The sequence below is a fragment of the Camelina sativa genome, chromosome 9, assembly GCF_000633955.1.
Source record: "Camelina sativa cultivar DH55 chromosome 9, Cs, whole genome shotgun sequence".
In the NCBI taxonomy this organism is placed as follows: Eukaryota; Viridiplantae; Streptophyta; class Magnoliopsida; order Brassicales; family Brassicaceae; genus Camelina; species Camelina sativa.
The window spans coordinates 36,163,713-36,185,034 of record NC_025693.1 but is presented as its reverse complement, the minus strand read 5'-3'; the positions used below and the strand labels follow the sequence as shown (position 1 = coordinate 36,185,034).

Below are 21,322 nucleotides of genomic sequence, written 5' to 3'. Positions count from 1 at the left end.
TTCTCTCAGTGATAGTGCGGATAACTATGTCTCTTCTGCACAAAACTGCTACAATTCAAATGGTGCACCTTTATTAGAACATACCCCCAATTTTGTCCAGAATTTTTCGTTTCAGTTCTTTCCTAATAAAGAAGAAGCTGTAAATGATATTGAGAGTGGAGTAAGTGAGTCTCAGTCGGATGGTGCCAGCCGGATGATTTTTGATAGACACGGGAGAGTAGACAATGGATCTTTACAAAGGAAACATGCTATTGATTCTTCTAGTGCAAGAGGGATCAGTTTCAAGTGTGAAACTTATCCTTCAGTTTCTCCTGCCTGTGGCAGACTGTACAACAGTTTCAACAGTCATTTGTCTGATAATGATCTTGACCGGCCTGATAATTGTTCAAGCAGTTTTCAGGAAAACAAAGCTGTTCATGTGACTACTAAACCAGAGGCTGAGTCAGAGAAAGTGGTATACAGTTCAGTTCCAGGGGAATATAGTGTCAGGGACGATTCATATGCACCTGGAGAAACCAATCATTGGTGGTCTGGTGCATCAAGCTGTGCAGTCTCCTATCAAACAGATATTGAGAAGGGATACTCATTTATGGCACCACAAACTGTTTTTCCTGGCCAAGACAGTGGCAACAGAAGCTCCAGTAATTTTTATGATCCAAATGCATGTATGCAATATGTGGCAGAAGATCTCAGCCCAGTGACACAAAGCAATGAGCATTCAGATTTTCAAATACATCAAGGAGACGGTGAACATATTCAACCAAGGAGCATTGATTCTAATTTCTCAAATTCTAGCTTCGAATCAGTTCAAAGCCATTCTTCAGAATGTATATCCGATAGTGATGATGATTCTGACGTCTGCATAATAGAAACTAATGGTCCATCTGCAATCCCACCTCGACCTGTAGCTATGAAAAAGCCAGTGGTTACGTCAGAATATTCTACAATTGGTCATAATTTTAATCAACCTGGAGGCCTGAAGCTTCAGTCAAATAAAGAAAATATGATCTTCCAAGCTGCATTGCAGGTTAGTAGCTCTTAGCTTTATAAAGGATTAGGCGTTTTCCCAATTTCCATTGTAACCCCCAGGCACCATTACCAACAGTGCAACATCTTAGCTTTTGCTGATATGCGGATGTATATTTGTCTGTACCGAAATATCTGATTTGTAACCCTATGCATGATTAAGTTGAGAATGTTGCATGGGGCTGTAATGGGACTTAAAGGTTCCTGACGGTCCCTGTTATCAGATGTGTCATCTGAGTTAGTGCAGTTGATGACAGTTCCGTAGTAACCTTTATTAGTGGTTTTATTTCAGACTCTTTAGGTCTAATAACATTGTCTAATTTGACAGGATCTCTCTCAGCCTAATTCTGAGGCAAGTCCGCCTGATGGTGTCTTGACAGTCCCACTTCTAAGACATCAGGTATGTAATAATTAAAATTAAAAAACACTAGGTGTAAAAATTATTCGGGTGGTGTACTTTGTTGATGTATTGTATGCCTAACTAAGATGATTTCGCCCCGAAATGTGAAATGGAATTCTTTCAGTTGATATGATTTTCCAACTTGATGGTTGAACGTTTTTGGCTAATGTGAATAGAGATAATTATCATTGTTTCAACTTGACTGTATCTTACTCATGTACAGCGAATTGCATTGTCATGGATGGCCCAGAAGGAAACAAGTGGCTTCCCCTGTTCGGGAGGAATCCTGGCTGATGATCAGGTTAATTTTGTCTTCTGTTGTAAACTTGTAATCTTTTTGTCAATAATTGAGAAACGTTTCCTGATAATTATCTTTTGCAGGGACTTGGGAAGACGGTTTCCACTATAGCTCTTATATTGAAGGAACGGTCTAAACCTGCCCAAGCATGTGAAGAAAGTACGAAGAAAGAGATTTTTGACCTTGAAAGCGAGAGTGGAGAATGTGCGCCTTTAAAACCCAGTGGTAAAAGCGATCATTTTGAACACTCTCAATTGCTTTCCAATGAAAGCAAAGTTGGTGGAGATAGTGTGGGTAAAGTGAGGGGAAGGCCAGCTGCTGGAACTCTTGTTGTCTGTCCCACTAGTGTTATGCGGCAGTGGGCTGATGAATTACATAAGAAGGTGACTAGTGAAGCGAATCTCTCTGTTCTGGTATACCATGGGTCTAGCAGGACAAAGGATCCTCATGAGCTGGCTAAATATGATGTTGTTGTTACCACATTTTCTATCGTAAGTATGGAAGTGCCGAAGCAGCCTCTTGTAGACAATGATGACGAAGAGAAGGGTGGGGTACATGATGGTGAATCTGCAACTAATGGCTTTTGCTCAAACAAGAAAAGAAAATATCCTCCTGATTCTAAGAAGAAAGGCTCAAAGAAGAAGAAACATGTTGAATTTGTGTCTGGTCCTCTTGCGAAAGTTTCATGGTTTAGAGTTGTTCTTGATGAAGCACAGAGCATTAAGAATTACAAAACCCAAGTTGCAAGAGCATGTTGGGGCCTTCGTGCTAAACGGAGGTGGTGTTTGTCTGGCACTCCAATCCAGAATTCAATCGATGACCTCTACAGCTACTTTCGGTTCCTCAAATATGATCCTTATTCTTCTTACGTATTGTTCTGTAGCACGATTAAAAACCCTATTTCTAGGAACCCAGTGAAAGGATATCAGAAGCTGCAGGCTATCCTTAAAACAGTGATGCTTCGCCGAACTAAAGGTCAGTCTACTGATAATGAATATAAATTTCTTGCAATATTTATCTGAGGATTTTCATCGTTTCTAACTTGTAAAACACATTAGGTTCATTTCTTGATGGGAAACCCATCATCTCTTTACCTCCGAAGTCCATTGAATTGAGAAAAGTGGATTTCACTATGGAGGAACGTGATTTCTACTCCAAATTAGAGGCCGAATCTCGCAGTCAATTCAGGGTATGGATGTGGACTCAATATACCATGAATAAATTGGTTGTAGGTATGCATTTGCCATTGTATGTATTTACAAAAAATAAAAATAAAAATTCTTTTATATCAGGAATATGAAGAAGCCGGAACAGTGAAGCAAAATTATGTCAATATCTTGTTGATGCTCTTGCGCCTTCGCCAAGCTTGTGATCACCCTCTTCTCGTGAATGGTGATTACAGTTTTACCTGGGAATCCTCCGTTGGATTAGCTAAGAAGCAGATTTTCTCAGAAGCTTCACTGGCAATTTGTGGTATCTGCAATGTAAGATTCATTTCTCTTGAATTATTGACAACACGTTTTCTCTTTCTTTTTCTTTTTGGTCGTGACAAACGTTAAAGAAGAGTTCTGAAACATTAGCATTGTGTGGATGTTGAATATCATATTATTATGCATATCCTTGAGTTATCTTTTTTCATATTGGCTTTTGTTTTCAAACCATCATATAGTTTTCTTGACTAGTAGTTCTTAATCTATATCCCTTCTATTATCACAGGATGCACCTGAAGATGCTGTTGTTTCAGTCTGTGGTCATGTTTTCTGTAAACAGTGCATTTATGAGCGCCTTACAGGTGATAATAATCACTGCCCTTTTGCAAACTGCAATGTCAGACTCACCATCTCATCGTTGTCCTCCAAAACAAGATTAGACGATGCTAAGTCTGGCATACAGGATCTTGCCACTTTGAATCATGTTGAGAGCCTCGGCCCTTGTTCTGATGAAGAACTTCCATATGGTTCATCTAAAATCAAGGCTGCTCTAGAGATCTTACAATCACTGCCTAAAGCGCATGATTTGACAGATACGAATCAGATCTCTCAAAACAGAGAGGACTCCTGTCTTCCTGTAATTAAAAGTGAGGGCATGAGGATTGATAATCCGATTAAAGTAGCTGGAGAAAAAGCGATTGTGTTTTCCCAATGGACAAAGATGCTGGACCTACTTGAAGCTTCTCTTGTTAGTTCGCGTATTCAGTATAGAAGGCTTGATGGAACAATGTCAGTTGCTGCTCGAGATAAAGCAGTGCAGGATTTTAATACTCTTCCTGAGGTACATATATGGCCACTAATTAAATTTTAAGGACTTGGGTTGACTTGCCGTCTGTGATAACAAAATGATGGTATCCTTTTTTGGCAATTTTTTTTTACCTTTTAGGTTACTGTAATGATTATGTCTCTCAAGGCTGCTAGTCTCGGACTGAACATGGTGGCTGCTTGTCATGTTCTNTTTTGCAAACTGCAATGTCAGACTCACCATCTCATCGTTGTCCTCCAAAACAAGATTAGACGATGCTAAGTCTGGCATACAGGATCTTGCCACTTTGAATCATGTTGAGAGCCTCGGCCCTTGTTCTGATGAAGAACTTCCATATGGTTCATCTAAAATCAAGGCTGCTCTAGAGATCTTACAATCACTGCCTAAAGCGCATGATTTGACAGATACGAATCAGATCTCTCAAAACAGAGAGGACTCCTGTCTTCCTGTAATTAAAAGTGAGGGCATGAGGATTGATAATCCGATTAAAGTAGCTGGAGAAAAAGCGATTGTGTTTTCCCAATGGACAAAGATGCTGGACCTACTTGAAGCTTCTCTTGTTAGTTCGCGTATTCAGTATAGAAGGCTTGATGGAACAATGTCAGTTGCTGCTCGAGATAAAGCAGTGCAGGATTTTAATACTCTTCCTGAGGTACATATATGGCCACTAATTAAATTTTAAGGACTTGGTTTGACTTGCCGTCTGTGATAACAAAATGATGGTATCCTTTTTTGGCAATTTTTTTTTACCTTTTAGGTTACTGTAATGATTATGTCTCTCAAGGCTGCTAGTCTCGGACTGAACATGGTGGCTGCTTGTCATGTTCTGATGCTGGACTTATGGTGGAACCCAACAACCGAGGATCAAGCAATTGATAGAGCACATCGTATAGGACAGACACGACCAGTAACAGTGGTTCGCTTCACAGTAAAGGATACAGTCGAAGATCGGATATTGGCCCTTCAGGTATGTGAATTGGTTGACTTGATTCTCATTTGCTTCTCTCTACAAGCTTCAAGCAATTTCAAAATTTTAATCTCTTAACACGTTTGTGGAAGCAGCAAAAGAAGAGAATGATGGTAGCCTCTGCGTTTGGAGAAGATGAAAAAGGAAGCCGACAGTCTCACCTCACTGTAGAGGACTTGAGCTATCTGTTTATGGCAGATTCATGAGAAGCGAGCTTCAAGCTCTCTTTTTTGCCAATGCAGACGGGTACATATGATAGGATTTTCTTCGGTTTTTGTGCAGTTTTAGGAGGAAGAGACTCTTCGTTTAAACTGACTACAGGGTTTGTGCAAAAGAAAGAATAGAAAAGACTTTTGGGGGGTTTGGGATATAAAAATAGAAAGCTGATCGTATTTGACTATTGGTTCCATTTAGACTTTAGGTATTTACAATTAATGGAAGAAGACAATATAGGAGCATCTGCTATTGAATTTCTCATTTCCGGCGAGTTATAATAGCTTACTTCTTCAAGATCCTATCTCTTCTGTAAGTGATATGAAATGGTAAGAACGAGCCGTCGAACAACTCTCAAGTCATCTTGCCTTTTTTTTTGCTTCATATTAGTAAAAATAGCCCACAAAAATGGCAAATTACGCTACCACAACTCACAACGTTCACACAAAATAAATTCAATCTTCCCAAATATTTATCGATGACGCAACTATGATTTCTATGTTTTGGAACGGAATATTTTTACTCACAAGTCTTATCAACACCTTGAATTTGATATGTCATTGAAAATATTCTATCTATCGGCTTCGAGTCTCTCGTTTGTGGACACTTTTAACGTCAATTTTTTCCAGACATAGCGATACGTCACATGTGAAATGTGAAGACTTGTACTACATAGAATAGAACATATGTCAGATAGAGAATCCGAGTTATGTCACATCTATGGTTATATAACGCAAACACAATACCCAATAAATTCTAAACCGGTCAAATCGATTGATGGGAACGAAACCTTCGTAGAACAATTTTAGATATAAACCGTCACTATCTATCTCAAACATTTAAAATTAATATTATTTGTGATACGGAGAGAATAATATATTTGCGTTTAGTTATGCCAATAAGATTATTACAAATACAAATGCACAAATTTTAATAGGTGGGCCTCCATGCAAAACTGAGTCTTGTAATAGAAACAATAGGTGGGCCTCCATGCAAAAATAGAACCATGACTAACAGAAGAGAGGTCCCTATCATTTGCTATTTTTCTCAATATATTCAATTCGCGTTAAAGTAATGCTAATGACAATAAAGTCTTTAGCATTATAACCAACCATATGAAGATTATTAAAAATGTTCTTGGAGAAAAACAAGATTAAAAAGGTATCCACGCGTGTGTTCTCAGATGTTAGGAGAATTATTATATTCACGCATTCTAAATATAGACCAAATATAACCTATAAGTTACAATCTAGTGGCAATTCACTAACTAAAGAGTTCTATGAAAAGGTTAGTATATAAGACTGCATAAGTCTTTTTCTATTATAAACCAAATGATGTCATCGAACTGTTTAAACCATTTTTCTATTACAAAAAAGAGCAATTATACATCTAACTTTTCCATAAAATATAAAAATATATTAGTAACAGAGAAAATTCCGAATGTCACACGGAAGATTTAGTGCGAATAAATTTCCCCTCTAATTCCTTAATATGGTAAGTTGAATTCCATGTCATAATTCATAACCATTCAAATAAACACCATATATAAATATATATATATATATAATATTTGAAAAAGAAAACAGTACTATTTATAGTTTGTTCTCTTTTTTATATATTTTAGCATATACCACATAATTTATTATTTTTATCTGATTAGAAGATTGAACAAAATAAAATAAAAAATACAAAAAAATGCGCACTAGCTAAACCAATTTTTTTAAAGTGAAAGCAGCATCAATTTTAATTTAGAATCTATACCTCAAATTCCTTTCGCAAAGACCATACGTTCAAATACATTTCAACATGCCATGTTTTTTTCTTTTCTCAGAAATTTTCCGAGCTCATTGGTTATGTAAAATTTTACTACCAAAATTATATTTTACTTCTATCAGTCGTTGTGTTTCATTTATCTAAATTATGTATGTTGACTCTCGTTTACCACATCGTAACTGCAATTTGTTGTTACTTACTCTATATACAATTTGTTGATACTTTACTAGCTTGAATGGTCAAGCTAACATACTAACTATTCATACTGCTGTGTTATATTTTTTTAATACTGGTATTACCGTTTAAACAAGACGGTTAAATTCTTTTAGTTGTCGCAAAAAAAGTGATTAAATAAAAGATGGTCAGAAAAGATATAACAAAATTTTGATTGAATTAAAATTAGCGTTTAAAAAATAGTCATAATTGGTAACAAGCAGTTGAATAATAAAAATATTATTGTATAAAAACAATAAAAATAAGTTAAATTTTAAATATTTTTTTAAAATTAAGTTTTATTTTTAAAACTCTTTTAGTAAATAATATAAATATACAACATTTTTCAAAAATAAAAATATTAGATAATTAAAAAATTTCAACTGCCTGTTTTGTAAACAAGGCGGTTGCATACATACCTATTTTTAGGCAGTTACCAACTACCTCGTTTAAGCTTCTAATTACCTCTTAACCACTTATTCCAACCACTCGTTTTATCTACTTATTATAATCGCTCATCTGATTGGTAATCAAACGAACTGTTGAATTTCCAATCAACCTTAATGTGTTATATGCTCTTATGCTATTGTGGGAACCGGGTCTCGTATTTTCACATGTTTGATACGACAATAAAGTTGCATCACTTTTTGCAATTTCATAGATTAAAGATTTAAAACCCATCAAAGAGAAAGTGCTTCATCCGCTCCATAAAGTCATGCCATTATATTCAAAGAGATTCGTAATTATATTAGAAAAATAGTTAGAATAATTTGACCTAAGAATTATCTGTTATGTGGTAATGGATCACAATAGAATAAACATAGTATTATTAAATTAAATATTAGTATGAACTATCTTAAGGTTAAAAGTACATCATAATTTCTTATTACTGAAATATTACGTTGCTTGTAGTTGTAGAATTTTACGATGACTTTCTGATGAAATACCTGTAATATAATATTTATGGTTATTAGTTGTTAATTTTGGGAAGGGTTTGGGAAAAAGTAGATAAACTCTTTTTTCTGAAATTATTTGTAAACTTTTGGAATCAAGTAGTCGACATAAATCCATATTATATCATGTTAAACTTCAATGTGCGCACTATGAAAATCATAAGATACTACAAATACAATGCCACATTAACTAAATAAAGGTAGTTGTTGATAAAATTAATGGGCTGATACATTAATGTAATGTTGGTTTAGGTCCCCAATCACCTAATTACAGCTAATTACCAGCTTCTCATTAACTGTGTGAGGATATTTCCTTATAAATAGTGGATACATTAAAGCCTCTATGTCTCATACATTCTCATATCTTAAAACAATCCCTTGTAGTTCATTATTCATCCTTGTTTTATCTCTTAGAGAGACACCATTTCACACCTCGTTACTTCTCACTATCTCCACTAAAAATCTGAATCATCGAACTATGAACATTTTCAGTGTATCCATTGCTTTGTGTCTTTGCACTTTTTTCGCTTTTGTTTCATCTGATACTTCAGAAGCAATGAGAGATCTCGTGACAAATTTTCCTGGCCAACCAAAAGTTAGCTTCAGACATTACGCCGGTTATGTCACTGTCGATGAACCCAGTGGGAGGGCTTTGTTTTATTGGTTCTTCGAAGCTATGACTTATCCCAACGTAAAGCCTTTATTACTATGGCTTAATGGAGGTAATCAAACTCAATTTTGACTTGCATGGAAAACACATTATATTTATGCTATTTCACATATTTTCAGTTATAAGTATGTTTGGATTGGACGTATGGGGACACATTTGGATTTGTCATTGTTTATAATTAATAATAGGTCCTGGCTGTTCTTCTGTGGGATACGGAGCAACACAAGAGATTGGTCCATTTCTCGTGGATAACAAAGGAAACAGTGTTAAGTCTAACCCCTACGCATGGAATAAAGGTATGCTATTGTATTTTATTTTATTTTATATTATGTCCATCGTATCATCATCATCATTATCAATTTATCATCATCATCATTCATCATAAACAACACAGACACTAATTGAGTTAAATTTGGTATATTGGGGCAGAGGCCAACGTATTGTTTCTTGAATCTCCGGCTGGTGTTGGGTTTTCGTATTCAAACACAAGTAGTGATTATAGAAAACTCGGCGATGACTTTACAGGTAATTTTTTTTAAAAAAATTTATTTATATGAAATTATATTTTATGTACGTATAAAGTTATATATATATATATATATATTTGTTGTTACTTGTTAGAAGTCTCAATTGATTGTTTTTATGCACAATCAACAGCGAGAGACACATACGCTTTTCTCCAAAAGTGGTTCGTGAGATTCCCAGCTTACAAAGAAAACTTGTTCTATATCGCAGGAGAGAGCTATGCAGGTTTTAAATTTCATAGAAAAATCGAAATTATATAATACATCATCTAAGATTGTTTTATATATCCATGGTTTTTAGTTATATAAAGAATTTACGTATATGGACAGGGAAATACGTACCCGAGCTTGCAGAGGTTATTTACGACAAGAACAAGGAACACAACGACAACTTATCACTTCACATTAATTTAAAGGGCATTTTGGTAATTTACCTCATTTGGTTCTCATAGGACACAAAAGAAAAAAAAAACATCGTACAATTCCGTATGTTTGATTCGCATGCATGACACTAAACAATTTGATGAAATTGATTTATTATAGACCTCATAATTGAACTTTAAGGACATTTAAGTATATTTTTAAATTTTCCTAAACCACTAAACAAGTGTACATATTCGTACATTGTTTAAAATATGACCAATCTTTGTATATATTCTAGAGTTGATGATTGAAGGTTGAGGACATTTTAATAATACGTCTAATTCTGATAAACGCTAAAACAAACACATCGTACATTGTCCAATGTTCCATTCAAGACATGATATTTGTTTTTTACTTACTTATTATTGACGCACAGCTTGGAAATCCGTTGACATCATACGTGGAAGATTGGACAGGATGGGTGGATTATGCGTGGAGCCACGCAGTGATATCAGACGAGACATATAGAGTCATAAAAAGAAGTTGCAATTTTAATAGTAACACTACTTGGGACGTTAAAGATTGCAAAGAAGGCGTAGACGAAATACTCAAACAATACAAAGAGATTGATCAATTCAGCCTCTACACTCCTACCTGCATTCACCATTCATCAAAGCTTTATTCCTACGCCAATTCCAAGACGGTAAACTAATTAAGTTTACAATACATTCATTAAATATGTGTGCTATATAGTTTGCTACAAGAACTTAGCTGAAACTCTTAAACAGATACCGAGGCTGTTCGATGGCTTTGACCCGTGTTTGGATGATTACGCAAAAGTATTCTACAACCGAGCTGATGTTCAGAAAGCTCTTCACGCCACTGATGGTGTACATCCCAAGAACTGGACCATTTGCAAGTATGTATTACTCCTATTATATTTTTTTTTCTTTCTGCGAATGATATCTTATAGAGAATATGAATATCTAAATGAATCTCTTTTTCTTATGTTTTTTGGTCGAGAAACAGTGCTGATATTCTAAATAATTGGAACTGGACTGATTCAAAGCCTTCGGTTTTGCCTATATATAAGAAACTCATCGCTGGAGGATTTAGAGTTTGGGTTTACAGGTAAATTTTAGGTTATATTTTTGGAAAAAAAACAATTAAAAGAAACAATTATATTTAAGTTTTCTACATTGATACTTCGAAACCCAATAAGAACATATGTGCAATGGAGTGAAACACATGTTGTCAACTTAGTTTCTTGCCACCCAAGCAAAATGAATTTTCATCTAGTTTCCATTATCTTATTGGTTCCAAAGAAAAATAAATTATATTGTACTATGATAACTGGCTGAACTATTAAATTTTTTGTGATGATTCAGCGGTGATACTGACGGAAGAGTTCCGGTACTCTCAACAAGGTACTGCATAAATAAACTGGAATTACCAATCAAGACAGCTTGGAGGCCATGGTACCATGAGAAACAGGTAACATGCAGTTAATAATCACAACCATATTATTACTAGTCAATGTTATTTTATACCGCGATTTGTTTCTGAAGCGTGATTTTTTTTTTTTTTTTTTTTTTTTTTTTTTTTTTTTTTTTTTTTTTTTTTTTTTTTTTTTTTTTNAATACGAAGGTCTAACGTTTGCAACGTTCAGAGGAGCAGGGCATGATGTGCCTTCCTTTAAACCCAGTGAATCCCTCGCGTTTTTCTCTGCCTTCCTCAACGGAGTTCCTCCTCCTTCATCGCGATAGAGTTACAAAGAAATTTAAAATTGTGGCTAATTTAAAATAGAAAAAGAGATAAATTTTCTCAGAAAGTGATCATTTAGACACTATTCAAGTTTATGTTTACCTTTTCGTGTTCACGGTAGAGTAAGTTATAAACGAATGAATGTAATGCTAGTATACCTTAGCTTACTTGTGCCAGACTCATTGCAACCACGTTTATAACTGTAATAAACATAACTCTTTATTTTATATTTGACTTGATAAAATACTAAAAGATAGTATCAAATAGTGTTTAAAGTTTGACAAACATACAATATATCGATAAAATCAGTAATTCATACTTGAGCAGTAAACAATGAATTCAACATTTTTTTGTTAGTTTCACCACTTAGAATTGTCCGCGGTATGTTTTTTTCCCTTGTCAACAGCTTTCAATCTTGATTCACAAATCAACAACACTTTCATAAATTATTAACTACATATTAATTCATATTAATTATCATCTTGATTCATATTAATGAAAAGTTCGTTTATAAATTTTCTGTTTCTTAATAATCAAGAGTTGACTAACATTATGACATTAAATCTATTAATTGCCCAAAAGGACTATTCTTTCATATCTACCTAATTTGTTTATTTCCTTCTTAAAAATAAAAGGCAAAAGAAAAATTCAATTCACACAATCTTTCCGTATAAATTAGATGAAATCCATATAAATTATATGAAAATCCAAGCCTTATCTGTCAACCACCTCATTACTTCTTGTTCATCAAAAATGAACATTTACAGTTTCTTGAGTGCGCTATGTCTTTGCATTCTTTCCATGTTTGTTTCATCTGATAACCAAGAAGCGATGCGAGATCTCGTTACGGATTTGCCTGGTCAATCTGGTGTGAGCTTCAAACATTATGCAGGTTATGTCCCAGTTGATAAAAAGAATGGCAGGGCTATGTTTTATTGGTTTTTCGAGGCTATGAGACTCCCAAAACAGAAGCCTTTAGTACTGTGGCTTAATGGAGGTAATCAACATTTGACTTCTAAGGAAACATTGTTAATTTGCACATATATGTTTTTATTTATTTATTTAGTGGGAGACTTATATTTCCTTTTTCTGATATTATATATATATATATATATATATATATATATATATATATACACTCTTATAAGTATAGGCCCTGGATGTTCTTCCGTGGGATACGGAGCAATACAAGAAATTGGTCCATTTCTTGTGGATAACAAAGGAAACAGTCTTAAATTTAATCCCTACGCATGGAATCATGGTATACACATTTTTTTTTTGTTACATTAACAATATATATATATATAACTTGTACTACATATATACCAAAGTTTATGGAGTTTTCATCTCAAATGGCAGTGAATATAATGATTTTTGTTTATAGTCATGTTCTTTTACAGTTAGGGATTTTTATTAGATATAAAGGTTAATGGATGTGTTTAAATTTGCTGATGCAGAGGCCAACATATTGTTTCTAGAATCTCCCGTTGGTGTTGGGTTTTCGTATTCAAACACAACTACTGACTACAAAAAAATTGGCGATGATTTTACAGGTAAGTATGTACATATATTTTTGTTAAGTGTATATATTAGATTATGTGTGACCATGTAATGGATATCCGAATTTTTATGACATTTGTGATCCATTAAAAGAGCATAGCTTATACTCATGTTTACACATTTTTGCTAACGGTTGAATTATTTATTTCTTAGTTGACATTTTCAGTCAATAGATAAATTTCTTCATGTTATTAATAAAATTTGACTTGTTTAAATTGTTGACCTACATTCTGTGTTGGTCAACTGAAAATTTAATTAAAGTTCCTGTTTTGAAACAAATGTTTTTATATTCTAAATTCTAATTGATTGATTTTTTAAAACCAACGACTTATTTACACTGTCAACTTATATTTCATGTTCCTCGACTCACATTTTTTTTTCTCGATTTATTTATCCCCATTAGATTTTTATTGTTTTGAATTGATAAAATATCTTCAAAGTAAATTATTTTGTCGGCCGGCAACACAAAAGAGTCGTTTTTATTGCCTTAATAATAAGTAGACATACGTTGTCGATTTATATTTTAAGATGGTTGGTATATTTACCAAATTACAGGCTTATATTTTTAACGTTGATCTACTATGACAATAAACTTATTTAACATATAGTCAAAAGTCAACTATCATGTTTATTTTGATTATCACATTTCTATCTGTGGACTAATGAAGAAGTACGTTTCATGATGATGATAACAATGTTATCCGTGTTATTATTATTTTTTTTGTTCATTATAACAAAATATAAGTCACTGTATTTTTCAATTTTTGCATAATTTTTCGGGTGTTCAATACAATATTAGTCACATATTATTATGGCATGTACTTTACGAACGTGACGACTGACGACTTTGTCTAACATGATCAACAGCAAGAGACGCATACGCCTTTATCCAAAAGTGGTTAGAGAGATTCCCAGCTTACAGAGAAAACGATTTCTATATAGCAGGAGAGAGCTATGCAGGTTTGGACCAATCTGTACAAAAAAACATTATATGTATTATCGTCTATGGTTTTGATTTATATAAACAAACGCATGCAGGAAAGTACATACCCGAGCTTGCAGAGGTCGTTTATGACAAGAACATTGATAACTCATCACGTCACATTAAGCTTAAGGGCATTTTGGTATGTTTATTTCTTTCACTACATACATAAACATCGATACCAAGTTTCACTGATGTTTATGGACATTTGACATTTCAATACGTTTTTAATAACACCATAAGAAGTTATATTTTGTATTATTCAGTTTATTAACAGAATAAATCATAATTCAAGAGTTCAGTATTTTGATACTTTTAAACATACAAAAACAACATAAAATGTTATCTTACTACAAATGTGAGATTCTTTTCTTTCTTTTTTTTTGGTAAAAATGTGAGATTCTTATTAATAATATTCAATTATTTATGTGTTTAACTTTTGATAAAATTCTCTAAAGTTTGGTGATATTTTCTTATTTTTACTTCTCTCATTGGTTAGCTTGGAAATCCTGAAACATCGGAAGCTGAAGATTGGAAAGGATATGTGGATTACGCATAGAGTCATGCGGTGATATCAGACGAGACATATGGAGTCATAAGCAGGACTTGCGATTTCAGTAGTAAGACTACTTGGGATGTTAAAGAATGCAAAGAAGGCGTAGACAAAATAATAAAACAATATCACCAAATTGATCAGTACAGTCTCTATACTCCTACATGCATTAAAAATTCTACGCTTAATTCTTTCGTTGATTCGACCCGGTTCAAGACTAATCTCGCCAACTCCAAAAGGGTAACTAATTAAGACTTGTCTCTGCGTTTGAATATATATGTCACAATACTGTGTGTTACGAAGAAAACTTACTTGAAACTCTCAATAGATGCCAAGGCTGATGGGTGGATACGACCCGTGTTTGGATGATTACTCAAGAATATTCTTCAACAGGGCAGATGTTCAGAAAGCTCTTCATGCAAGTGATGGTGTTCATCTTAAGAATTGGAGCATTTGCAAGTACTACTTCTCATATTTATTTATTTTATTTAAATTACTTTCACATTATATAAGTCACTCAAAATAATCTCCGTTCGTTTCATGAAACAGCGATGAAATTTTTGATAATTGGGCTGATTCAAAGCCCTCGGTTTTGCCCATATATAAGAAACTAATCGCTGGAGGAATGAGAATATGGGTTTACAGGTAAACTTGCTTCTAAAATTTCCCATTTTCAAGTTTAAGAGTTAACCAAGAAAATAGAAAAGATGAGTGCATGGGACCAAACCGTATATTCTAAACTTTATTGGATCTCCGATATTGTGTTTTTTTTTTTTTTTTTTTTTTCTGATAAAGATAGGATCATTCTCTTATGTTTTTATATCTTCTCCTTGGTGTTGGCTCAGTGGAGATACCGACGGTAGAGTTCCCGTACTTGGGACAAGGTACTGCATAAATAAATTAGAATTACCCATCAAGACGACTTGGAGGCCGTGGTATCACGAGAAACAGGTGAAAATTAAATGATCGCATTCAAAAATGTTATTAATTGATATCTCATCATATAGTACGAGTTAATGGAAGTGTGATCAGATATGTTTTGTTTTATGATTGTTAGGTAAGTGGATGGTTTCAAGAATATGAAGGTCTAACGTTTGCAACGTTCAAAGGAGCAGGACATGATGTACCTTCGTTCAAACCCAGCGAATCCCTTGCGTTTTTCTCGGCCTTTCTCAACGGAGTTAATCCTCCTTCATCGCGATAGAGATCGAGAAAACTTATTAGACGGAAAATTATATTGATAATAATAAAAAAAGGAAATATTCCACCTGATCATCCAAGATTTTTTACTATTTTAGGAGTCATACTTCCAAATCTAAACTAACTGGAAATGAGAAGAAACATCAATGCCATTTTATATATTAAAATATATCGTATAACAAATTACATTTTTCTAATATATATAGATCCATTTCACTTTGAATATGAGATACTTACATTTTTTTAAAAATCCATATAGCTATCATAAATAAATTTGAAAACAACATAGTTTTAAATCTTTCACACTCACATCTATCTTAACAATTTGCACACAAACACATACAAATACACACTCTTTAACATGTAACAGAGTAAAGATTATTTACCAATCTATAAAAAATAGTATAATGATAAGAGATTAGTTAGTAGAAGCATGGTGAGAATATTGGTTGGATCATTGGTGCCGGATTCCGCTGCGAGGCGACAATCTTGAGAGGCTTACGATGATCATCAAGCTGTGAGACCATAAAGCGTTTTTGAACACGATAACTTCTTCTCAAGCACATAGATGTTTTCATGGCTCCGTATTCGTCCTTCTTATATTCAAGAATATTTGGCATGCTGTTCAAAAGCAAAGGAAGAATCATAAAGTCATCACCATGTGACATCAGTGGCAAAGGCTCGATCTCTGATTGTTCATAAACATTCACAGGATCGTAGAGAGCCTTTTTGATATCTTGAAGCATCTCCGTGTCCGAATCATAACGGTTCTTCTTGTTAAAAAACATCTCGAAGACTTTACAACAAGACAGGTGAATCTCTTTGCATGGTTTTGGTAAATCACTTAGTCCATCTACTAGTACATGCTCCAGTAACTCTTTCCTTTTCGAATCGATTATCTTTTCGATATGAGCGATCGAGTCCTCAATCTCGAGGTCTGGATGATTCTTCAAGTGGAGCAGCACGGAATTGATCTTCCCTTGTTCTCGTTCCTTCTGCAAATTAACGTTGCATGACAAGTTTGATCTTTTAAGTACAAGAGTGAGAATGAAAAATTAGAAATTTATTCTTTTAACCTTACACTATCCAAGTCACAGGATTAACCCCCCTTAATTTAATTTCAATTGACTAGACCCCAAAAAAAAAAAAAACGTTGAATCACCTGATAACTTTGTAGATCATTTAAGAGTCGAGGTATGATCATGAGCAATGTTGTCATATAATCGTAATTTCCGGGTTTGAGTTTATCTTGGGGAAAAGAAGGTTCTATGAGATATGACATGGAAAGAGCAACGGTGTGTGCTGCGATTGAGATCATTCCGTTTCGAATATATTCTTCCATGGGCGGTGTGTGTCCCTTCTTACTCCATTCAGCTTCACGTAGCCATGACTCAAATGTTTCACCCCACTACATATATAATTATAACAGAGACCATTATATTAATCCTTAGTTGACTCTTAATAAATTGAGTTTTTCTTTTTCTCTTTTTAATACGTGAACCTAACTTTTTCGAAATATGTCATTTTCTTCAAAAATGTTTTTTTTATAATGGTCGAGTAAAGAGACATACGATGTTGCGAAGATAGACGATTATGTCGGTCCCGTGATGCTTACGACAAGTATCTGCAGTTTCACTTACAATGTCATCAAGTGCTTTAAAAATGATCTTGCCGTAACCTTTAAGCTCCTCTCCTTCCCATCTATCATATATACGTAAACAGTAATTGAATCAATTAGAATCAACAAAATAATAAAATGCTTATGCAACGTAAAATTATGATAATTATCCATTGTTTATACTACATTATTACCCTTTATTTTACTATTAGTTATCCCATCCCATGTACGGTTTTCTAGAGTTTTTTTCATCAAAATAAATAAATATATAGCCAATATGGCTTTTAATTTGATCAAGTTACTGTTTTGATGACTAATAGAATAGCTTAAAAGATAGTATTTTTCTATCATTCTTTTTTGTTTTTAGAATGAATTTCTCTATCATTCTTTTCTCAACCAGTTCAAGCTAGAAATTTGGTTTCTTATTATTATTTTTTTTATAAATTAATTAAATAGTAAATTGGGATTATTGTAGTGTACTACTTAATATTCTCAGAATCAACGGATCAATAGCTTATCTTCAAGTACATATGTTTTTTTTTTTTTTTTCAGGTACATATGTTCTAAAACTTCTAATCACACCAGCTAGCATAACCGAATTTTAAATAAATTTACCTTAAGACTGCTTTCGTTAGAGCTTCCAAATCATTTAAAGAACCTTCTTCATCAAAGAAATCATCGGCAACTGTGATGAGGATGGCACTCTTTGCTGCAAGCTTACTAAGTTTGATGGCATATTCATAGGGCAACGAAGTGACAGTTGCAAAGTAACAATATGTTGTCTTCTCTCTACCGAAACCAATATCACTAAGTCCCCATTTCTTTACCCACCTGTCTCAAATCGCTATTGTTAGGCTATATATATTCACTTCATGGAATGTAGTTTGTATAAGGCTAGTTTCCTATACTGAAATGTTTTTTGTTATTTCAATTACTATGCAGTGTAAACTAATTAAAGTCTACTTACATTGTCAATTCCTCCAGCTCGCCTCGATATTTGGCTTGTTGAAACTCGAAATTTCTTGCAGCAAGATAAATTACTTTGTTGCTATATGAACTATGTAGTCTGTTGCCAACAACACAAAAAAAAATCCCCCATAAATTATTTTATTTTCATGGGATCTAAATTATAGATAGATTGTGGGGTGACGTGTTATTTATCCCCAGAACTATCATATCAAGCTAGATAAAACTCAAAATTTGATCATGATCTATATGTCTCCGAGAAAAAAGTTCGAAACCTATTCCCCCTCCCCAAATCAAAAATTCAAAACCTATATCTTCCCATGTCCGGACCTTGATAGATTACATATAATATACCTTAGAAAGGAAGCTTTTCCGCTTGAGAGAACATTTGAGTTCTTGTCCTCAATCCACATTCTATGATCAAGGTGTCTGAGTCGAGCTATCCATGGAGTACTTAATTCATGCATAATCTAGAGATCAATCATTATTTAGTATAATTATTAAGAAATGTGTTTTTAATCATTAAAATTAAAAATACTTCATATTATTAAGAAATATTAGTCCTGCACCATTCTTTCGTCGATAGACCGACGTTTCTCGAGTAAACTCCAAGTATACTCTCTTGCTTCTTCAAGCTCATACTCTCCCGGAAACATGAGATCCGTAGCTCTGTAAACACTTAGGATTATTGGCAAGAAAGAATCTATGTTTCTTTCTAAATTACATCGGATTTCTTGATCCTTCATGAACCAGCAAAACCTTCCTGCAATGTATATATACTAAGGCTTTTAAACTCCAAAAAAAAAAAAACAGAAAAACAAAAAACTTAGTATCGGAAAGGATAAAGAATTATTTTTGATCAACTTGGACAGGACAATTTAGAGAATGGTTTTTTTTTTTTTTGGTAAAACATTTCAATAATAAAAAAAAAAACAGAACACAATGTTTATGTAGAAAACTAGAAGGCCTTTACCAACGAATAAGAAACTTTTAGAACTATAAACGTAGTGTTTTTGCCACGAAAGGACTACCGTTTGATATTTGCGATCGATTTACAAAAATAAGTGAGAAACTGATATGCATGGAGTTGTAACGAGAATGCAATCAATTAATGAAGACATACAAATGGAAAATTCTTACTAGGTGAGATGTGTCGACCATGCATCCTTAGCATCCGAAATGCAAGAGAGTCTTTGTGCAATTGATCTGCTACGTAACTCATGGGTTTGTTCTTGACATCTTCTTCCTCGTCGTGGCGCCTTAAAATCACATGGAAAAGATAAGCTTTTCTTACATATTATATAGTTATAGAAAAGTGAAAAAGTTGACTATAATTGTTTCCTCACCTGTAAACTTGTTGAATAACATGTTCAATCTCTCTACCGAAGAACTCTCCTAAACCAGTACTCTCGATTAGATTAACCATGGAGAGTTTTATGAGATCTTCATTGAGAGGGTACTTTTGTGGCACTGAGACAAAAAAAAAATTACACATAGCTTGTTACTTAACTATTAAATATGCAATTAAATATTAATAATATACAAATTATCGATAGCTTTGGGATAACTAGAATTTAATTATATTTAACCTCCATTAGGGCATCTTTGAACGAGATTTTGAAGATAAGCTAAACATTTTGCGTTGCGAGTGATCATAAACGCTGATGCAGTTGCTGAAGGCGACTGAAACAAAGAGCCGTCGATATTGTCGAGGCTCTTAACAATGGTGTCTTCATGATTTTCAACATATAATTTCAATGCCAATGCCTCTAGATAGGCTAGTAGAGGTTTATGGTTACAATCACCCACCAATTTTTCTCTGGAAAACAGAAACAAAAATAAAAAATAAAAATATATATGTTTATGGTGAAATTTTTGGAGGAGTTGTGTAAATTTACCTTTTGAGAATCTCTTGGCGTTGATAAAACATTTCTTTGATCATTTTGACGCAGCGACTAGAGAAGACAAAGTGTAAGCCAAGTTGTTGAGCAAGCTCTAGGATTCCAGTGAATTTGATAACGAACCAACGAGGATAAGATCCATTTTCGTGGATCTGTTTCCCAATTATCATCTCCGTACTTCGTTCGATAAATCTTCTCCCTAGTAAAAAAATTAAAATATTTTTTTTTTTGTAAAGTACTTAGTAAAAAATTGTTTCATTTACAAGATGACGATGCAACATGCAAGTGAACTGAAATAAGTAAGATTCTATTTAGTTATGACCCACATGTATAAGTATAAGATAACCTTAACCACTTTTAATCATAAAGTCGTTAATTAACACTGTAAAATTAATGTTGATGTAAACACCATGCATACGGCTGAAAAGAAATGACCGTTCGTTAGCGTGTGTTTACAACTCTTTCTATAAATGGAGGGCTAAGATGAGTACTCGTGTATGTTCACTATCAGGTTCACAAAAGGACACGAAACAAAAAAAAGAAACACGTGATAAACCACAAGTATGTGCTTTTCGCTAGAACAAAAAACCAAAGACGTATTTTGTAATTGACAAAAAAGAAAAAAGACGTATTTTGTATATATTAGCACGTGAATAACGCATGGGCCATGCATGCGATGCTTACGTAATGAGATTTTTTCATAAATGCTTACGCAGTAGACCAACCTTGTCGGAGTCTGCTTACGTAGTGAGCTACGTTTTACATGTACAAACGTTTGTCAAAGAGCCACAAAAATACAAAGTCAAAAAGCTAATTACGCACCTTTGTGGAGATGAAAATACCCAATATTCCATTTGTGAAGTGCTACAACACAAGCAAGAGTAGAGGTGAGAATGTACATGTCCTCTTCGCCGTCTTCGGCTTCGGCATCAGCCATTTGAGTATAACCACCGGAGTTTCCCCAGAAACCTTCTCTTGCGTTTTGATTGCACATAATCCAGTCTAGACAATCTTGGAACATCGGTTTAAGCTCATCATCACCTACGTTGTTGTCTTCTTCGATCATGGATAACCAAGCCGTGTCGTAGGCGGAAGGAGAGACAAATGAGTAAGGATCAAGAT

General features: G+C 33.9%; 3 protein-coding genes and 1 pseudogene across 3 annotated transcripts in view; 3 read left to right on the top strand and 1 right to left on the bottom strand.

Moving 5' to 3' along the window:
- Positions 1–5,522, top strand: part of LOC104714441 (helicase-like transcription factor CHR28) — a 10,087-nt gene extending 4,565 nt beyond the window's left edge. The window contains exons 5-13 of the mRNA XM_019229658.1: positions 975–1,027; positions 1,355–1,426; positions 1,650–1,727; positions 1,808–2,699; positions 2,783–2,913; positions 3,017–3,208; positions 3,441–3,995; positions 4,738–4,947; positions 5,043–5,522. Coding sequence (XP_019085203.1) covers positions 975–1,027; positions 1,355–1,426; positions 1,650–1,727; positions 1,808–2,699; positions 2,783–2,913; positions 3,017–3,208; positions 3,441–3,995; positions 4,738–4,947; positions 5,043–5,153 — 2,294 coding nt within the window. The 3' untranslated portion in view covers positions 5,154–5,522. The remainder of the gene's footprint in view (positions 1–974; positions 1,028–1,354; positions 1,427–1,649; positions 1,728–1,807; positions 2,700–2,782; positions 2,914–3,016; positions 3,209–3,440; positions 3,996–4,737; positions 4,948–5,042) is intronic.
- Positions 8,470–11,606, top strand: LOC104716017 (serine carboxypeptidase-like 32). Its single transcript, XM_019230178.1, has 10 exons — positions 8,470–8,821; positions 8,958–9,065; positions 9,199–9,294; positions 9,427–9,519; positions 9,624–9,718; positions 10,093–10,359; positions 10,445–10,575; positions 10,686–10,787; positions 11,045–11,155; positions 11,281–11,606. Exons 1-10 carry the CDS (start codon positions 8,578–8,580, stop codon positions 11,420–11,422), a joined length of 1,389 nt encoding a protein of 462 aa, XP_019085723.1. The 5' UTR covers positions 8,470–8,577; the 3' UTR covers positions 11,423–11,606.
- Positions 12,174–15,721, top strand: LOC109126505 (annotated as a pseudogene).
- On the bottom strand, positions 16,138–21,320 carry LOC104716016 ((E,E)-geranyllinalool synthase-like; the record flags this gene model as incomplete). The annotated part of the gene is made up of 12 exons (XM_019230119.1): positions 16,138–16,710; positions 16,878–17,123; positions 17,287–17,416; positions 17,949–18,164; positions 18,301–18,399; positions 18,654–18,769; positions 18,869–19,062; positions 19,440–19,558; positions 19,646–19,769; positions 19,889–20,118; positions 20,198–20,395; positions 21,019–21,320. Coding segments are annotated over 12 exons (2,547 nt in total), but the record flags the coding sequence as incomplete, so codon positions are not given.